The following is a 21,955-nucleotide window of genomic DNA, read 5'->3' on the forward strand; positions in this document are numbered from 1 at the left end:
TTATAGGTGTACATTTTGCTTTCTTTCTTCGCACAAGACTGGACTTAAAAAAATGCAAATAGATTTACACATCACTCAACAACCTGATCAAGACATAAAACAATAAAAAGCTGTTTAAAAATATGGATTCTCTAGATACATCAGTGTAAAATTTCTAAAGAAAGATATGGAAATTTAAGAAGCCATTGTTGTAAACAATACATATCCCAAAAGAGATGTGTAAAAACTGTTTCCTGTGTTAAAATGGTTTCAAGAAAAACTTGCATTAAGTATTCCTACAAATGTTTCTATTCTAAAACCATTAATTTTCCTATAAATTATGTCATGAACCAAGAATGTTCACCAGTAATTAGAAGGCTTATTATTATTATTATTATAATATATATATATATATATATATAGGCTTATTTATTATTATATTTTAATTGGCACAACAATACTTTAAGAAATTCAAGGGAAGTAACTCCACACCTACAAATGATGCAATATGTGATTCAAAATATTCTATACAATATTATTTTTCAGAAGAACATTTAAAAAATGAAAACAGATAAAATATCTGATATTTTTAAATAAAAATATTTCCTCATGTAAACACCACATACTACAAAATGAAATTATTTATTTATTTACAATAATTTATAAGTAATCTGTTAAGGTTCTACTATTAAAACACGGTATGTAACCAATCATAAATTAATAATGTACTAGCCTTTATACTTACATTATTATTAGATGCTGACACAATAATAATAAGATATGAGAGTGTTTTGTTGAACAAAATAGTTTAGAGTAATTTTAACTTCAAATAAGCCTAAATTTGCAGTAAAAAAGTTAAGAAATCACACTTTGCTATCATAAAAAAATAACAGTGAAAAAAAATTTTATAATACTGAAATAAAAGTAGTATTTATAAAGAAAACAACATACTATCATACAACTAAACCCTATTGGGAAAATTATAAAAAATAATAAATGAAAACAATCATGACAGTTATTCAAAAAAATTTGAAATTACACATTATTATACAGAAGTGCTTTCAAATGAGTTAAAAATGAACTTTGTTAAAATGATATAAAGAAACAAAAAACAGTACAAAACTTCCCCCATTTCATACAATAGCAAACCAATTGTAAATGGTGAATCACCATCATTATAAATAAAAAAGTTAAGTGATGCAAACTATAAAAGAAATCTCAGGCTGATATGGAAACTCGAAGATCTCGAAAAAAAAAAAATATAAATCATACCTTTCATTAATATTCAATTTCACATAAAGAAAATGAACTATACTTCATAATTAATTATAAATAAATAACACATAATTAATTAAAAAATAATAAGGCATGACTGAAATGTAATGTAGTCACTCATACTTGCAAATGAAAAGCGATAGACAAAAGAAACAAATATGCCATAAAAATTCATTTTATTTGTTACAAAAACTTATATTTATTTTTACACAGTCACCATTTACAACTATACAATCAGTTCTACACCATGGATGAGGAAATAAAGGTTCATCATCAATGAAAAGGAACTAAGGTTGACATCCATGGTGAAATAAATATCCATCATATTTTTCTTTAGTCAAAAAAGAGGTAAAGATTGCTGGTTGCCAAATTTGGCATGGAGGGTGTGGAATAGGTTCAAACTTCAACTTCACAAGAACCTCAGAAGTTACATGCGATGTGTGTGTGGCTGAGCATTATTGTTACAGAATTATCAGCTCCATGGATTGTTGAACATGACACACACATTTCCTAAGTATTTTAACGCGCTATACATGACACATAATTTTACAACTGAACCACACTGCAGGTAGGCAGTCACCATGAAAAGACTTTGAAGACCATGAAAAGCCCAGTTGTACGATAATATGTCCAACTTGTTCTTTTAACATGCCTATCTGGGTGGGGATGTGTTGTGTGATGGCACAATCATTTTGAATTAATTCATCCACTTCCTTTTAGTACTTCATATCAGTTACAGAAACTAGTCAACCACTGTGAGGTTCATCCTCAATACTCGCTTTATCTGCTTCCGATGCACCAACATTTTATTAGCTACCTACTCACAGTACTTTGAACACCAATTTCATCAATGGAAATAATGTCTTTTAGATGATGATTAATGTCAGTAGCATTCACTTTTTCTGCAGTTTAGAATTCTATCACTGGATGTTGTTTGAATTCTGACACTGGCATGGTACTCAACTCCATAACAATGGCGACTAACAGAAAATGAGAGTGCATGGAACAAGTTTAGGAATGTTAGTAATAGGAGAACGAACACAAGATGGCAGCACTGGTTGCTTTGTGAAACATTTTTTTCCCTTGATACATTCTATTGTGCATTATACTTCAGCTGTGCCTCATAATTATAGTAATACAGAAAAATAATTAAGTATAATAATTAAACCATAAAGTAACTTACAAGAACTATTCCCAACCATCTGTTAGCTGAATTAAATATCAAGAAAGCATTTGTATGAATATCTAATTTATTATTAAACATACTAATAAATCTATTCTGTTGTAGAAATGCCCGTATTGTTTCTAAACCAGACAATGTTTCAGTAAAATGTGATAATACAGGACCACGCGCTATACTTTCCAATCTCTGAAGCTCTCTGCAAATGAAACCAATAAATATTATTATAAACAGTTTAAACAACCAAAAACATATATACCACATTATACATTAAATTACAATAAAATTTCAATGATTCAAAATAAAAAACCAATTTACGGAATGTTGAATAAACAAATTTAATATTCAGTAAATATATCTGAACACAAAATGCAAAGTAATATACACTGTTGTGAAGTTATCTTGTTGCGTAACCTTTTCTCTATAGTTTTTCAGAACTAAGGCATAAGGATCTTCTTCATGATGAAAGTAAGACTATATAAGTCATAATGTGGTAATTAAAAGACAAAAGAAAACAGGAAGACTACATGAATGTGCAAGAAGCATATATCCCTTGCATTTAGAAGTCCTCCTCAAGCTCTTCAAAAAGAGCACTTTTCCTTCTTTTTTGAAGCACATACTAATTTACTGGTAGTCCCTATCACCAACAATTCATTCTTATTTCAACTATGACAGTAATCTAAATACAGATAAATGTACCTACCTCGATGAACATCTATAAAATTTCTGTACAGTATAATATATAATGATGATAGGTACAGCAATTGCCAAGAACCATGGTGTAACAACAGAATTAACAATAATTGCTGACAAGCATAACAATATAAACTGAAACAGCCTCTGTATTGATGTACCAATTTTCTGAAAAACAAAAACACACTTTTTATTAAATATTTGCATTTAGCAATAATAGTATTTTCAGTAAAAAAAAAAAAAAAATAATAATTAGTGAGTATATGTTTATTTAACTTCAATTCTTAATAAAAATTTTTTTTCAAAAAGGATGACATGTATGTAACACATGCTAAGACAATCATAAACAGATTATTTTTTATGAAGACTAAAAGGTCTAAATTTACCAGATGCAGACAGGCACCTCCTAGCCATTAGTTAGGCTTTTTGGTACAACCCCAAACAGAAAACAGGGTTCTTAACAGTTCCATAAGCACAGAGGCTTACTACCACAAGAAAAGTTTTCAGGATAATGCTGAATATGGAACATGGGCACTGGCTGATCCAACTCACATAAGTTCAATCGAGGAAGAAGGAATTTTTCAAGTGGTGTGGTTTATTAAAAATGGCAACAGAAGTATAATAAGGCCCTTTCTTGTAAGCCAAAGTATTGTGCCGAGTTATAAACAGTTCCTTTGTCTGGTTTGTTAAAAGTGGATATTGTTATTTTTTTAAGAATAAGCGACAATTATTTTTAGCAAAGATTGGAATTCATAATTATATGCACAAGAATAAATTAACATGAATATCTTAATTTTCTAAATATGGCCTGCATGACTCATACTTATGTGTGATGTGTGACAGATAATGATCTGACAGCCCATTTTTGTATTTTAAAAACTCACTAACTTTTTAAGGGAGCTCCAAAAGATGATATTATACTTTAGATGGGAATATACATAATACATACATACTACATAATAAATATTTAACAATGATGATAATGTTAGTTTCATTAAGAAGTTTCACAACAAATCAGTACAGTTTAATTTTGTTACAAACAAAATCAATCTGTTCATCCCAGTAGAACTTGTTAACTAATACTAGATCCAGAAATTTTGCTTTAAAAATACTATTACCATTAAAAATTCTACCTATGCCAACAGCAACCTGAGAAGCAAAATGCAATGGTTTTACAGTTAGATGGTTACAATCCATCCAGTGAATAACTTTTTGTGATGCTATGTTCAATTTTCAATTTCTTTAAAATGATTATCTTCAGATAAGGATACAGTTATATCTACCGTGAAAAGAGTTATTATATTGAATATCTCAAGATTTGAAGCAGCTCATTTTAATAAACAATAAAAAAAGCAAAGAACAAAACATTTCCCTAAGGCACTTTGCAATCTACATCTTATAATGAGGACCTAAATTTTATACCGTTTTCTTATCAAAAGATGAAATTTTAACTACTTGTTTATGGTTGGTAAGATATGACTTTAATCAATTGTAAGCAGCTCTTCTGATACCACACCTATTAAGTTTTTTAATAGTAAAAAATGTGGAACTAAATCAAATGCTTTACTGAGATCATAAAAAATTTTAATCTTTTTTTTATCTACACAATTTAAAAAATTTTCAAAAACTGGAAATGGCTGTATCAGTAGACATATTATCTATTGCTAACATCATGCTAAAAGTTTGTTAATACAATATGATCTTCAAGAAAAGTTAAATCCAATATAGAATAAGAAATAGAAATAGAAAGATAAGAGGAAAATAATAATTATGTCTTTTTTAATGGCAAACTTAATAAATACCTTATCAATAATAGCAATATCAGTTGAAAATCTGTTGATAATGCGTCCAAGAGGAGTACTTTCAAAAAAGTTCAAAGGGCATTTAAGTATTGCCAGTAACATGCTTTTGTGTAATGTTTTACGTGCTTTGCTGGCACAATATTGTCCCAGACAGTTTGAAATTAGAGATAAAATCACTGATAATATTGAAAGACCTGCATATACCAATAAATAAAATAATCCTGCCTGAAATCATAAATATAAAACAAACAACACAAATGAAAACATTACTTAGAATGAAAATTCTAACCATTAAGACTTTAAAAAGGATCTAAAAAGTGGCAAAACAATTTACCAGATAACCAATTATTTTAGCATGTTTTATAGTGAAAGGATTAGAACTTTCATAACTATCATGGTAACATGCAAGATGTATCTTACACATCACGAATCAAATATTCTCATGCCTGAATGATGCATCACATATGTTCCTGTTTTTCATACAGCTACTTTGTTTTTTATATAGCTTACACTGTAATTTTTTTCTTTTTTGTGTAATCCTTTTATCAGTTCAAAGAATAGTTCTCTTATTTTACACTTGGGGTAGCAATTTCCAAATATACCATTTTGATTTTGTAATCACTTCCCCATCATGCTGGTTATATTTCTTTGTTATAATTTTAAGGCTAACATTTACAATGTAATTTTAATTGCTTTTTAGTTGTTTTTTTTTCTTTAAAGTTTTACTTTAACAGGATTTCAGAAATAATATGATTTCAATAATGATTCTAAGATTTAGAATCTGTTTAGAGTTGAAAAATAATTTTTATGAATTATAAAGAAGTAAGGTAAGAAAATGTTCTTTTTTATTTTTATTTTTTACTTATTTGATGCAATTCCCCAAACTTTTCTGTTTTGTATTAATCTTTTAATACCAACATAATTACTACAGCCTACATACTGTTAGCTGTTTTATACTTTCTAATTTTTGTCTTCCTTAATAGTTTTTAACTTCTATATATCCCTTATTACCACAATAACAAAACTTAGGTGATGTAATAAATGAACAAACAAATTTATCTCTTTACATAATTCAGCCACAAATTTCTTTACTTTACTAGTTACCTTAAAATACTTCTTAATAACATTCTTTGTCAGTCAACCTAATTTTCATTACGCTCTTGTAACAACACACTTCCAAGTCCTCTATTCTTCTTTCTGTTTTACTTAGCAAGCCATTCCACATAAATATCTGTGTGTTTCAAAATGAATATCAGGGTTTAAAAGCTATGTAATATTTCTTAAGTTTCACGCACATTGATTTAATTAATTAATATGAAACACACACATTGATTAATTAATATGAAAGAGCAACTCAAACAGTTTTAGCTATGTGCAAGCTCATAAACTGTTTCCTGTACACTCTGTTTGAAAGCACTGGTAGCAAAGAAGACGACTCCCCTCTCCAACAGAAAGTGTTCTGTGTTTTGCAGTTTTCAAAGTGTGTGTTGAATTACCATTCAGCAGGCGTTCTGTTGTGATCTCTCGAGTAACAATAACATTCGTAGGTGGTATAAACAATATGAAACCACTAGCTGTATTTGTAAGGAGAAGAGTACAGGAACAACCGAGAGTATCCTAAGACAATGTTGAATGTGTAAGTCTTTTGTGTGTAGTTCTAGGAAATCTGTTAGGAAGGCTAGTCATGAATTAGCATGTCCAGTGACGTCTATGTGGAGGGTTTTAAGGAAATGCTTATAACTACATCCATAACATTTACAGCTGTTTCTACAAGCTCTAAAGCCTAGAGATTATGGGTTGCATGCTAGTTTCACAAATGAAATGATGCACTGTGATGATGAAGACTCTTTATCATGTCTTATTCAGTAATGAATCAACATTTCATGTTAATGGAAAAGTAAACACTCATAATATGCATATCTGGGGATCAGAAAATCCTCATGAAATATTTCAGTGTGTTGATGAGACTCACCAAAACTGAATGTTTTTTGTGCAATATCCTGACAGCAAGTTTACGGGCCGTTCTTTTTCGCAGAAGCAAGTGTCTGAAATGAACTATCTTGACATGCTACAATTATGGCTCTTTCCTTACCTGCAATATGAACCACAGAACTTTATTTGGCAACAGCATGGTGCACCTCCTCACTGGCATAACGCTATACATGATTGGTTGAATGAAATTCTCCCGACTTCTGGATTGGTCACCAAAAATGAAAGGACGTTCTTATGTCTGCTCTCTTGACCAGGTTTGGGGTTCTTTGACCAGGTTGTTTGGATACTTCTAAGATTTTACACAAATTACTGCCTGATAAAAGTAAAGTTGGAGAGACTTATACTATCTGCAGGTGCGGTGAGAGGTCACTCAGTTTCATGGGGGTGCAGTGTCCTTGGAGATTACCAAGGCTGAGATGCGTCAAGCTATCTGTAGTTTAGGTAGGGGTAAGGCCCCAAGCTTTAATGAAATAACAGCGGAGCTTCTTGTTCACTCAGTTGGTGTGAGTGTGAGAGTTGTTCCACATGTATTTAATAAATTGCTGTTTGGAGGCTACTTCCCTGTGTGTTGAAAGAAGGGGATTGTGAAATTGTTGTTTAAAGGTGGCAACAAGGATCCTGCTGTTAGTTTGTCATATAGGCCTCTGATGTTACTTCCGGTTATTGGCAAGATCTTTGAAAAGATTCTGTATGTGTATAAATGAGAGGTTAACTTTGCAAAGATTGTTGATGGAGATCAGTACAGGTTTCGTCCCGGAATAGGTACTGAGGATACCATACTCTGTGTGATGAGTGTGGTAGCAAACAGTGAGACAAAATATGTCCTGGAGAGATTTTCCAGGACATTTCCAGGATTTTTTGGACATTTCTGGAGCATTTAATAATCTATGATGGCCTTCTGCTATTTACAAACTCCAAAAATGTACTGTAAGTGAATTGCAAGTTATGCAAAGTTACTTCAGTCATCAGGATGTGCTGCTCTGCGAGGGCAGCATGTTGGATTCATTATTGTGGGTGGTGGAGTTTGATTCTCTCCTGTGGTGAGGTTGCCTTGCAGGTGTTGCATTGTGGCTTATGCTGATGATGTGCTCCTGCTGGTCGAAGAAAGCTCGCAAAGGGAGAGTGAACTCCCGAGCTACTCGGGCTTGCAGGATGCTTGAGCTGTGAGGTCATCAACACAAGATGATGTTTAGCCTCGAAAGACCACGATGATGTTCCTCAAAGGCTGTTTGGCAGCGAGTCGGCGTGTATGTTTCAATGACAGACCAGCATATAAAGTATGTTCAGGTTCAAAAGTACCTCGGAGTGTTTCTTGATGAGAAACTGCAATTTAAGAAGCACCTTCAATATGTCACAGAGAGGGCCTGCAATGCCTTCTTTGGTATTCGATGTGTGGTCAATCCTGATTGGGGTCTTAACTTTTAAGACCATGAGCATCCTATATAAAGACGTATGCAAGGCTACTATGTTATATATAGCAATTGTTTGGGCGGATAGGCTAAAATATAAAAGTTATTGGGACGTACTATTAAGGGCTCAGCACCTAATATTGTTAACAGTAACGGATGGTTACTGTACTATTTCACAGGAGGCAGTCTTGGTGATTGTAGATGTGAAACCAATAGACTTGATTGCATCTGAGAAGCAGCAATGGTATATTCGGATAAAGATCGAGAAATTAAACAACATGGCATTGTTTTGTGGCAGTCCAGATGGTGGACATTATACACATGATCTCTCTCCAAATGTTGTTGGTTTGTGGGACGCCTCTTGGGTGCACCCTAATAAATATATGATGCACTTTCTTTCCGGCCATGGTGCTTTTAGGAACAGACTGCAGAAATTCGGCCTGGTAGATTCTGGGATGCGTCCTCAGTGTGGACAAATGAACGACACCTACCATGTTCTTTATAAGTGCTCAAAGTATGAGTTAATGCATACAGAGACCATCTGTCGACTTGATCTTATTGGGTCGGCAATGGATCTTCATGTAAACTGGAGGAGCCAGCCGAATGAGCAATAGTGGAGAGTTTTATAGTGTACTTGGCAAAGGAAACAATTGCTGAGGGGATCTAGAGCTCTAGTTGGATTTCTCTTGTATTCTGTTTTTGTTGATGTTTTGTTTTATAAATTATGTTTTTGCTGTTGTTTTTGTTCTTTGTTTTGTTTCAATTTTACTTTGTTGTTACTGTTCCACATAATATTTTTATATTTCATGTTGTGTGTTGAACTCACTTTTACCTTCTACAGGTAGGTAGTTCAATTCCTTTGTTTAGTTAGGTCCTTCAGTCTTACTTAGAACTTGGTGAGATGTTTCTTGTTTTGAGTTCATTAAATAGTAGTACACTGATGGGAATTTCACGTGGCATTCGCATCAGTGGCATCCTGGCCAAGGCGGACTGGAATATGTCAAAAGCTGAGATTTCAAAGATGACTTCCGGTAAAGCCCATAAGGACTCGGAATGGAAGGCATGGCGGAGGATGTCTTTCCCTACAGGGTCAGGATGCTCACATTGAACACTTATAAGAAAAACTGTTTGAGTTGCTCTTTCATTTCACATATAATTTATCAATGTAAGTAAAACTTAATAAATACTATATAACATTAAAACCCCAATATTCATTTTGAAACACAGCATTTTTTTAGTTCTTCAGTTTATATTTGATACTAGCAGACTTCTTTTTTGCATGAAAAGTTATCTCCTTGTTTAAACCAACCTGTTTTTTGACCTTTATATGCTTTGTAATTTTACCACCTAGATGATAAAATTTTGCAACTTCTGGTTTATCTGCCTTAATATTTATTTCCTTATTATCCTTCTTTCTGTTATAATTTATTGTTTAGTTTTACTCTTATTTTTAAATCGAATTTCTCTCCTAACAATGAATCCATACCATCTATAATCTTTTCCATTTTTTATTTTATTTTTTTATTTCTACCAACAAAATAATGCCATCAGCAAATATAAAGTTGTCCTTTTTCTGGTAACTGTATGGATAAGAAAGAATGTAGGAATTTTATGATAAATTCGAGAGTTGAGTAACAACACTCAAATTCTGTGTACTGAAAAAAGGCCTGGTAGACCACTTTATCCTTTTTTTAGACTTTCTTTCCTAATATTCATGCTCAGAAAGAGCATGAGTACTAATACAGTGTTTATATTTCACGAGTAGAATAAAGATCCAGATGCCTAGCAACAAAGGCAGAGTTTGTGACCAGAATGTAAGTTTCTCATGTTTTAATTCCTAATTCTCTCATTCCATTGGAACAAACAAGATATTTAAAATATTCTTGAACACAATAAAATTTTGTTATTTTAACAACAAAATTTTAAATCTTTATTTATTTCTAATCTATAATTGAATATAATTAATTATATTAATATTATTTGTAATATTAATGATATAATATTTATAATTGAATGACATTATTTCAATTATAAACTGCTGATAAAAAAAGTGATTAAACTTATCTAAAAAAACTAGAATGTAATTATTTTCAATATGACTTTTCAATATGTACAAATTACATGTATAGCAAATCATTCATGAACAAATTACACGTACAGAAAATCATTCATGAACATTTTTTTGTACTTTACATCAATTCAAAATTTGTGAAAAAACTCAAATTTTTTAAAAATATTGTACAGTAAATGAGGTGATAATAATAGAGTGACTACATTTTTGATAGTTTAGAAAAATTTAACTAATATAGTTTTATAGGGGATGTTTTGAATTGTTACTACTGCTATTGTAGACATCAATATGTTGTATAACTACTCTGACAATATGGTTGTGTAACTTCTGCAGAGAAAACTTTTTGTCTGCTCAAATTAGCAAAACAAACTCCATTACTATGATGCAGCACATTTCAGAATAAAGTACAGTTCCTAACAAGGCAATCCATAGACAAATGAAAAAAATAATTAGAGAACACTGTGTATCTGTGTAAAAAGAAAAATTCTGGAAGACATCCCATGTCAGAACAAGTTGACTGTGTTCATGGTGTATAACCTAGTCCAGGTAAACCAACTAATCAGCAAGTTTAGAATCAAAAATTGTGCAACCAAGTGCATGGACAATTTTATGAAAATATTTACAATATAACTTATAAATTGGTACAGCTGGTACAGAGTTTGATGTGATAATTAAAATCTAACTTTTAAATGTATGTTTCAAATTAGTGGAAAGGTCAGTAGATATAAAATATGAATATGGGAAACAGAAAACCACGTAACATGTACGTATTCACTGAAAGAAATCATGTTTTGTGCTATTTCCTATGAGACAGTTATGAACTAGTTTTGTAAATACACATTACAAGAGAAATTTATCTCATATTAAATTAGTTTAATGCCTCAATCTGAGAAGTTTGGGATGAACTGGTCTACCATGTTGACATATGTCCAGTGACTTGTGATGCACACACTGAACACTAATAGATGCAAACTTTAAGAAATATCCTGTAAAACTATGTAAGTAGTAACCTCCATATTTTAAAACTAGATTTTTTTACAAATCAATGAAAATGTATGTTTCATTTGTAATCACCTGTAAAAACTAAAACTTTTATAAACTTGTAAAGTTTAATATAGCATAATGTAATATTGGCTGGAAAAATAATCATTTACCTGTCCATTTTTATCAGATGCATTATTCGAGCGGCTGGATGACCATTTACTTAACCAAAAGTCAGTCATGATACGTATAAGTTGCCACAAAATGGTAGTTGCAAGATACATTATACTGAGAGTAATACCACAGCAATTAATATATGTTGAGTACACAATATGTGAAATTTTACCATATTCTCTTTCTTCAGCATTTGTGTTGATAGTGTTAATGCTATAATAATGTAAATTACCAGGATTTTCTATATGCTGATCAATAACATCCACTGAAAAATAAAAAGCAATCATATTTAACAATACCAACTTTAACATAAGTGTAACATCTGTAGTATGAATCCTGCTAATCTGAACCTCCCAATAATCTAAATCAATTTTTTTAAAAAAGAAATAGTCATAATGTGTAGTCATAAAAAACTATGTAAAATAGTATACCCATAAACTGTTTTCCAAAATAATAAAAGTTACGTATTATTAAATGATAATGAAAATGAAGACATTTTTTGTATCAAAAGGCATTATGGAGCAAAGCAAGGTCAATTTCAAAGAAATATGAGACTGGGTAAGTGGAAAAAATAAAAATAATTCTGAAGTATGTATGGATAGTGAAATGACTACCGATATCCTAAAAGAGAACTTCAAATAGACAAAGTTGGTAGAGAATTAATAAAGAGAAGATGTGAAATATGATATGTTTTGACTCAAAAATAAAATATAAAAACATCAAATCTTGATGTTGGCATAGATTTGAAAGAGTTGCAGAGAAGGTTTTGTTCAGTAATCAGAGCAGATAAAAATATGAAGGAAAATTAATTTTGTGTGTTTATAAAACAAATTAAGAGCTACAATAAATAGTAACTGAAATAAACTCTTGAAAACAAGATTAAATTGAAATATCTTTACAAAACTTTTCCTTAAAATCTAAAACTAGATAGCCAGACTGTTAAATAAGTATCATCAGTAATGTAGTTAAGTAAGATTAGGTATAAGAGAATAAATTAAATAAGTAAATGAAAAAATAATAAATAATAACAATAGTAAAGAATATTAACTGATAAATAAACAGTACTTTTGAAACACTAAAAATGAGTATTTTCACTGATATTTTAAAAATAAAATAACTGTTTTCAAAAGCAGCAATCCCAGTAGAAAGCATAAATTTAGCTAAAATACATCTAAACCATTTAAACCTCTCTAATCTGAATTAGAATTGCATTTGAGTTGAATTCCATTTATATTTTTTACTCTAATTTGAAAAATGCTGCTATATATAGAGTTATAAAGTACTGTTTAGTTGTTAATTAATGTTTTTTACTATTATTATTTCTCCTTATTTTCATTTATTTACTTATTTTATTATATAATACTCTTTCCTCATAGTGTAATGATGATGAACTATCAAAATGACCATTTAGTTTTAGATTTAAAGTAAAAACTTTTGTTAATGGTTTTAGTATAATTGTTTTCCACTATGTTTATAATAATTATTAAAAAAAGACGTGAAGAATATTTTATAACTCATTTTATTTCAGTAAACATCTAAAGATCTTGTTTAAATCACTATAATTATATAGCATTCTATATAATAAATTAATACTTATTACAAAATTCTGTTTACATAAAAGAAATATTATTTTAGGTAAAGTAATATACCTGAAGAAATCTGTTAGTCATTAACATTATAACTCAGCCCACCGTCCTGGTCTAGTGGTAAACTTAATTGTTGCAAATCACTTATTTAACAGCTGATTTTCAATATTGAAGGTTCTGAGGTTCAAATCCTAGTAAAAGTTAATTACTTTTATATGGATTTGAATATTAGTCAATGGATACTGGTGCACTTTGGTAGTTGGGGTTCAATTTCAGGAATGGTCAGTCTGAGTCTGTACAACACTACACCTCATTTACTAGTCATACATACATCATCTCATTTGTACCATGGTGAGGTTACTTATTGTTCTTGTAACTGAACAGATTGCAACATACACATCAGGAATATACATATTATTAACCGTATTCATATGTTGGTGATTGCTGTTACAGCAGTTAGGTAGATAGCTAGACCTTATCTTGGTGAAAAAATAATGGTCACTCGCAACCAAGTCTAATATGTATAAGGGTAAGTTAAAAAATCTCCAGGATGAACTGCTCAAAATAAATCCTTTGAATGATTTGCAATATGGAATTGAGCATTTTCATGCTGAAGAACCATACTCTTCTCAGTTATCCTGTTTTGCTTTTGAATTAACCTCACACACTCTTCAAATTTTATAATAAACTTCTGGTTTTAATGTAGTCCCAATGTTTATGAGTTCCATTAGTGAATTTCCTATTTCCCAAACACTATAGCATCACTTTTCAGTCTGATATTGCCTGCTTGAAAGTTCTGGCTATTTCAGTGACCAAATGCACAGTTACTCATTCATTTAATTAAAGAAATAACCTATTATTTCTATAAATACTATAAATAGGAGATAATTTTCAATATAACTCATAGTGCCATATACATCCAGTAATAAAATCTAATCATGCTATGCTTCTCAGTCACAATTGACGAGAGTGAGAAAGAAAGGCCTCATCAACTATAGCTTTATTATAACATAATAGAATGAATGGCAGATGGTAGTATAACAAGATTATAGATAATTGGTGTCTACTGTTCATAAGCCCTATTGGTATAGTAACTAATTTTGAACAGCTAATCTAGTTTATTTTGGAATAATTCTCACAAACAAAATGAGATGCTTTAATATAAGTTTAAAAAGAAATTACTCACAAAAATTGTCATCTTCATCTTCATCATCATCATCATCTATATCATCATCTTCCTCTTCATCTTCACTCTCATCTTCATTATCATCAGGATTGATAGAAATATTACTTTTAGTAGACTGTTTTTGTAACTTATGAATTGATACATGCCGTTCAAGTAACGATGTTTTATTCTCAATGTTGTTAGTAGAAACAATATTATCAACATTTCCTGTTGTTAATGTATAACCACTGTTGCACCTACAGTACAAGTTATTTAATTACAGACAGATTAAAGCATTAAATTACCCGCCCAAAAAAAAAAAAAATAAAACAAATGAAAGCCGACACACGTAAAGGAACTAACATCATGTCAATTAATTCTTAATCTATAATAAGAAAATTAAGTAAATATTTGAACCAATAAAAATATATACTATATCTACAGTTCTAAAAGTAGAATTAAGGAAAGGGAGATCACAAGGAAAGTGAAGGGCGAGATAAAAATCATACACAATGAAAAAACAATAAAAATAAATATTTATTAAACCATAAAATATTAATAATTAAATATAATAAAAGAGGAATTATGAATGGAGATATAGTATTTAAATGTACAAATACAAATATAATATTTAAATATTATCAGACCCTATTGTTAGTAATGCCTCCAGGTTTATAAATGAAATGATATGAATGTCTCGAATATGAAATGATATTGTGACAAGAATGAAGACTACTAGAGATGAAAGATGTGAGAATGAGAAAAAGAAACATGAAAGAATATAAACAGATGTAAAAAGAGTAACAATCGAGAACAATGGAAAACTCTATAATGTAGTAGAATCTTCAAAAACAATAAAATTTGTGATTTTATTGTAAATAACATAACAGTTGAATAATAAGTATTATTTTTAAACCATTATTGAATGAACAGAAGCAGCCGAGCCATTCCCTTAATGGCTCGGCTGCTGCTACATCAGGTCAACATCTAGGCTGGGGGGAGTATAAATACTGCCAAGGACCAACAAGTGGCAGCATAATGCTATAACATTCAGAGCATTAGAAGGAAGACAGCATCACAAATGTATTTCATTTTGAGATTTAAGTGAGACAGTGTTCTGTTCTGCAGTTAAGTGGGAAAAACTGTTTTGGGAATCCATTGTGAACTAAGAATAAAATCATTACTTATTGTTAAAGGTAAAAGCTACTTTCCTTTTGAAAATAATAGAAGTAAATAATCCTTGCAGAAAGTTCATTATTGATTTTGTAGCTGTAATTTTATGTTCATAATTTCTTAACATTTTATTAATTTTTATTAGTTGTTATAAATTTCATAATAGAATCAGAATTATTGTTTCTGACATATACACACAATTATTGTGCATATATGGACACGAATAAGGACATTATTCTATTCTTATTTTGTAAATAATTAGATACTAAAAATCTGATGCGGACATCACATGATTTCCTTGTATGCCTATTAAATTAAACATATACTTTTTTTTAAATGAAAAGTACATAAAATTTTATTTCATTAATAACTTCTGATATTTTTCATACTATTTTTTTATTGTATATTATTATTTATTGTTAATTTTTGTTTTACAATCAGAGGTTAATAATTATTAATAAATCAATATATTTAAATTAAAAAAAAAAAACTAAAAAAGGGAGAAGTCAGATTTGAACCAATGTCCCTTCCCCTTGTAAGATCCAAATATTTCATTAATTAAAATTTTATTTGGCTATAACTCTGGAACCAATGAAAATAAGTACCACTTATGATATATCGTTGAAAATCTCTCAATGAGGGCTTATTACTGCAGTTAAGAAAACGTCCAAAATCCAAATCTTTTGGATTTTGGGCTTTTTTGGACACTTTTGGCCCAGTCAATTGCAATCAAAAGGGAAGGTGCACAACTAGATATTACAACAGTCCTAAATCCAAAATTTCAACATTCTACGGCTAATCGTTTTTGAGTTATGTGAGATAAATAAGTATGTACAGACATCACGCTGAAAACTAGTCAAAATGAATTCATGGAAGATCAAAATGGATATTTCCATTGAAATATGAAAACTGAAATTTTTTGTGATCACAATACTACCTTTACTTTGTACAAGGAAGTAAAAAAAACTATTTCTCCAGAGAAATATGTGAAATATTTACTTCTACGAACTCAAATCTTGGTTTATCCAATAAAATATTCTTTGGCAATTCACTGAAGTTTTTAGGGGAAGCTGCATTCAAACTAATATTTTATAAATTTGGGCATAATTTTTTTATGTATACTAATCCAGTAAAAATAGGAAATGAAAAGGTTAAAAATTGTGCATCTATGAAAATTGACACAATATACATTTTTAGTACCTCGGTCTATAACATGATCAATGGTGTTAAAGGTTTTAGTATTGGGAGAAATTTTCCTTTTTTGTAAAACTTCTAAAAAATTATTTAGTCAAAAAGTTTCAAGACAGGTTCATTGCACAAAATATAATATTATACTTTATTTTAAATTAACTTGAAATGTTTAAAAAAAAAAACATACACTAGAAAAAGAAAATAGTATTTCTCAGCTTTTAGTCATAAAAATTAAAAACTAAGAAAAACAATCATAATTAAAATTAACTTAATACTAACAGAAAACTAACGTTAATTTATCAAAAATAAAAACTAAAATACTAAAAAAAAAAAAATACTAAAAACTAAAACTAAAATAAGAACAAAATAATACCAAACATCCTAATCACTAAACAAAAATCAACTGATTATATCATTAATCAAGATTACACTATATTAACTGATAAAAAATGAATTAATAAACCGAATTTAATAATATACATATAAAAAATAATGATTATAACAGTAAATAAAACCGAAAAAATTAAATTCACATGGAATAATGACATATGCCATATATCAAAAACTTTCATAGACAAAAACATACAAACAAATTATTCTTATTTTCATAATATAAATGTAATAAAATCAGAAGATTTATGTTTGTGAAATTGCCAAATTTTTATATTGAGAAATAGATTATTCTTAAACCTGAAATTTTTTAAAATTTAAAGTATAGATTTATTTTTGAAATAAAAGGAAAGTTTTCAGAAATCTTTCAAGAAAGTTGAAAAATTTGGAAATTACAAGAACGTTAGATAATGATAATTTACAAGAGCAAATTAACGAAACAAAAAAGAAGAAGAAGATTTTAAATTAAATGTTACTAACCTTTCAATAGACATATTAAACAACTGTCTTAATAGATTTGGTCCTCCTCCTCCTCCTCCTATAATGCTACCTCTTCCTTTTCCTCCAGTCATGCTGATCGGTACAACTGCAGTTCCAATTGGTGATACATTATTATTGTTATTTAAAGTCATGGATGTACTATGGTTTCCCATGATATTGCCATTACTAATACTTCTAACAATACCAGCGGTACTAGGTAGTGATTCATCACCACTTATGATGCCATTTCTAGACCTAACACAAAACAAGTAATTAATATTGTTAAATTCATTAAAGTAATCATCCAATTAATTAATTTTAAAAGATTTAAAAAAGTTTTAAAAGATATAAAAATATAATAATATGTGACTATATATTAAAAATTATTTCAAAATATTGTTACTAAGTACTTCTGGCGATATAGAAGTAAATCCAATTATTGTCTACAATTATGTTTGTTACAATAAAGCTTTAAAACTTTAAATAAAATTTAACAAACCTTTATTTTAATAGATTTAAAACATTTAGATATATTCTATTTTGAAATTTTAACCAGGAGGTATACTCTTTTCTTTATCAAATGTTTTTCATTCAGATTTCATTTTACAAAGAAACTCCTCTGAAAAAGGTATCTAAATTGTTTACTTTTTAAGCAGAGGTTTCTACCTCTCTTGGAAGAAAATTACACTTTCAGCTGGAATATGAAGGGGCAAATTGATCATAAACTACAACAATAAAACAAATAAACCTTTACAAAAGATGAACTTCTACCTGGCCTTATATTCTATTATCAAATAATCTTTGAATTTTGCATCACAACAATCCAGCTTATACTTCACTATAAATTTGTAATTATTCAGCCAAAAATAATACCATACTGATATCGCAGCATCTGTATTCTCTAGACATCACATCCTGCGACTTTTTCTTGTTCTCACTGATTAAGAGAGCATAAAGAGAGTAAGAGTAACAAATTGTGATAGATGAAATAAAATAAAAATCACCAAGTGAAGTTAAGGTTATGTAAAAAAATTCTTTCCAAGGATGTTTTGAGGATTGGAAGAAACTTTGGCATAAGTGTGATGCATCTCTGAGGAACTGCTATGAAGGAGATAATATCAACAGAAAAAAATTCTTTTAGATAAAAATTATTTTTTTTTTTTATATCATGCCTCATACAATTTTAAGTAAAATCTTTTGAATATTAAATTAATAATATACCACATAAGTTTAACTTACCACGTATTTGCAGAAGTTGTAGGAACAACACCATTAGATAAATGAGAAGGATTAATGTTAGGAGATGAAGACTGCCTAGTGACAGAAAGGTAAAGCGGATGTCTACTGGTATTAGCCTGCAATGAAGTTGCTCTCAAGACAGTCTTATGCTGTCTAATCAGTGATGATGTTGATGAAGATGAAGTAGACAGAATATCACGATACTTGTTATGCCTTTGCTGTGTAACATCATCTTCTTCACATTCATCAGTCGGCAACAACAAATCATGGGCTAAATATCTTGAACCAGAAAATGTTCCTAATCGTTTACGAAACGGTACAAAAACGATTGGTTCCTAAATAAACAAAAAAATATATATATAATAATAATCAGGTAATAATTCATTTAATTCTTGAAGGATCAACTGGATACATTATGGATTTTCCGAAACATTTTTACCAATGTAAATTAAATTTCCAGATACAAGTTCCAAACAATGTATGTCTAATCCAAACATAACACAAGTTTCTATTTTTATTTTCAGCCACTGAAATACTTAGTGTAACACAAATTAATTATTGATTAACTTTCTAAACCAATGCAATATTATACACTGCTTCAGCTCGGCTGAGGAAATAAAATTAATAATTAAGAAAAATTCTAAAAACAAGTACATTGTACACAAATCTATCAGCTTGATAGAGTTCACAGCAGTCTTAATTAGATAGTTTCTGGAATCACATTTACACATACTTTAACATTCAAAGTATGACTTATATGTTCTTACATAATTTTCTCCAGAATATATTTCTCTTTTATGAGAATATGAACCAAATTTACTGTCTTCTGTCTTTTTCATTAAAATAAAATACATTAAAACATTAACAATAAAATTTAATTTTTACAGATAAATTAGGACACATTTTATGAATGTTACTTTGAGCATACAGTCACAAATCACTTCATTACTTTGTTATTTATCAACTTAAACTCTCTAATGTTAAAGATTATATTTATGTAAGTAAACAAAAATATACATGAAGGAATACAAAAACTGTTATCCCTCGCTCTGATAATATCAATATAATACTAACTTGTTGCTGGTAAGCTGATCGCCATAGTGAGGTTTGATGTTGTGCTTCATCTTTATTTTCATTATTATAATTATTGTTTGATTTTGTTCCAAGTTTTTTATTACATGATTTTTGTAACAATCCAATACATGAAATAAGTTTAATTATTTGCCATCTTTCTTTGGCTGTACGTCCACCTTCTTCATTTAGTGCAGATTTATTGCCATTACTTTTACTTTTATCACAACCATTATCTTTATCTTCATTATTATCATTTTGTGTAATATTATTAAATAATTCATTAGTATTTATATTATAAGCAGTTCCATTAAAATTAAACATAATTTTATCATCTTTAAAGTCCACTATACTACCACTCACGGTAACTGTGTTATTATCCATTATCACAACCTAAAAATTAATAATTAAAGCAAAAAATTAATTCATATTTTTCTCATTAGAGAAGAATTAAGTGAGGTCTATTTTAAAATAACAACAAATATGAAGAAAATTTAAAAATATCAAAATTCACTCTACATGTTGTGGAAATATATCTTACATACGTGCAGGTTGGATGAATTTTTTCAAAGAAAATAATCAGGTGACTTTTATGTTTAGTATGCAGGGCTATCTATCCTATATAAATGTTTAACACAAAAAATGTCTTATTTTATTTTGAGATCTGAAGAGACTATAAACTAACAATGGGTCATTTCCTTTCACTTAGTTTCATTACTACAAGCACTACGTACTTTTAACAGCAGGCTACATGAAGAGGTGTTTTAAACTACATTAACTGATTTAGAATTCGATCTTCACATAAAATTTTTGCGCCTGCAGTAAACTGTACCTCATGTATAATCGGTAAACTTGCATGTAGAATGTGCGTGTGTTATGTTTAATACAATACAGTATTGTATATGCTAAAATTTACGAATTTGTTTTTTAGGGTCAACCATTTAACTGAACCAAAATGCTCCAGTCCCAATACACCATAATCGACTTTAATTATAGCTAAATTAACAGCTACAGTTCAAATTGAACAATGTTCCAGAAAACATTCTATAATGTATTCAGTTAGCTTATAGAGTGAAAAATAAACAAACATTGCGTTTGTGTGAGTGAGTTTGCAATTCTGCTGAGTCACATCCCGTGACTCAGCCACGGCCATATCCATATACAACATTATAATCATAACTCATACATTAGTCACCATAAAATCAGTCATATAAAAATCATGTAATCAAACATTTATATAATGTTATGTCTTCTCAATTCTATTAAAATTTTTCTATTCATTTTTGCAAAGGGTTTCACATATTAAAAGTAATTTTAATGTGTATAAAATTGATGAGTTAGCAAGATCCAGGGGTAAAACCATGTTTCATTACTTCCCTATCTTGTGAATTCAGCCCAACTGAGTTAATTTGGGAACAAATGAAAACAAAAGTTACATAGTGTCAGAAAATATTACTTTTTATTTTAAAAGTAGTATTTTCTATAACATCAGTTATTTTTCTGATGTTAAAAATTTATGCTTAAAAGCCATCAATAAAACGAGCCAGCAGGAATGGAAAAACTGTATAAAACATGTAATAAATGCTGTTAAATCAAATTATTGGGAAATTGATAAAATAATAGAAAACAAAATTGAGTCTATCACTGCATCTCTTAATAGTAGCAGTTCTACAGATTTCTCAGAATCAGTTAATGAAAACTGAATTGAATTTATTTTTTTTTTTTTATTATCATAGAAATTTTATCTAAAATATTAGTAAACTTTTATTGTTAGTGGACAATTGACAATTTTATAACTCTTAAAAAAATTCAAGGAAACTAGGTAACAATAAACAATTTTAATGAATAAAATACTCATCGGTTGTCAGATGTGCTGAACAAGGTAAGAAATATTTATTGATCATTTAACATGTCTTAACTTATTTAAATTAAAAATATACGTATAATTTTTGTAAAATATAACTGCACGTGGTTACTGAATATTAGTGTTGCATATTTTCCTTTATATGGATCATGATTTGCAGGAGATGCTTGTGAATCAGCTGCCTGAACACTTGTACGCATAGTCTGTTTACTTGAACTTCATAAGCTAACTGAATGAGGT

General features: G+C 29.4%; 1 protein-coding gene across 3 annotated transcripts in view; it reads right to left on the reverse strand.

Moving 5' to 3' along the window:
* Window positions 1–21,955, reverse strand: part of Sur (Sulfonylurea receptor) — a 134,401-nt gene that overhangs the window by 31,117 nt on the left and 81,329 nt on the right. For all 3 annotated transcript variants that reach the window (XM_075363787.1, XM_075363786.1, XM_075363788.1), the window contains 8 exons: window positions 19,855–20,244; window positions 18,781–19,115; window positions 17,542–17,796; window positions 14,329–14,564; window positions 11,556–11,821; window positions 4,930–5,154; window positions 3,138–3,295; window positions 2,438–2,633 (listed from right to left, as the gene is read on the reverse strand). In XM_075363787.1, coding sequence (XP_075219902.1) covers window positions 2,438–2,633; window positions 3,138–3,295; window positions 4,930–5,154; window positions 11,556–11,821; window positions 14,329–14,564; window positions 17,542–17,796; window positions 18,781–19,115; window positions 19,855–20,244 — 2,061 coding nt within the window. The remainder of the gene's footprint in view (window positions 1–2,437; window positions 2,634–3,137; window positions 3,296–4,929; window positions 5,155–11,555; window positions 11,822–14,328; window positions 14,565–17,541; window positions 17,797–18,780; window positions 19,116–19,854; window positions 20,245–21,955) is intronic.

This window comes from Lycorma delicatula, chromosome 4 (genome assembly GCF_047948215.1).
Source record: "Lycorma delicatula isolate Av1 chromosome 4, ASM4794821v1, whole genome shotgun sequence".
Taxonomy (NCBI): domain Eukaryota; kingdom Metazoa; phylum Arthropoda; class Insecta; order Hemiptera; family Fulgoridae; genus Lycorma; species Lycorma delicatula.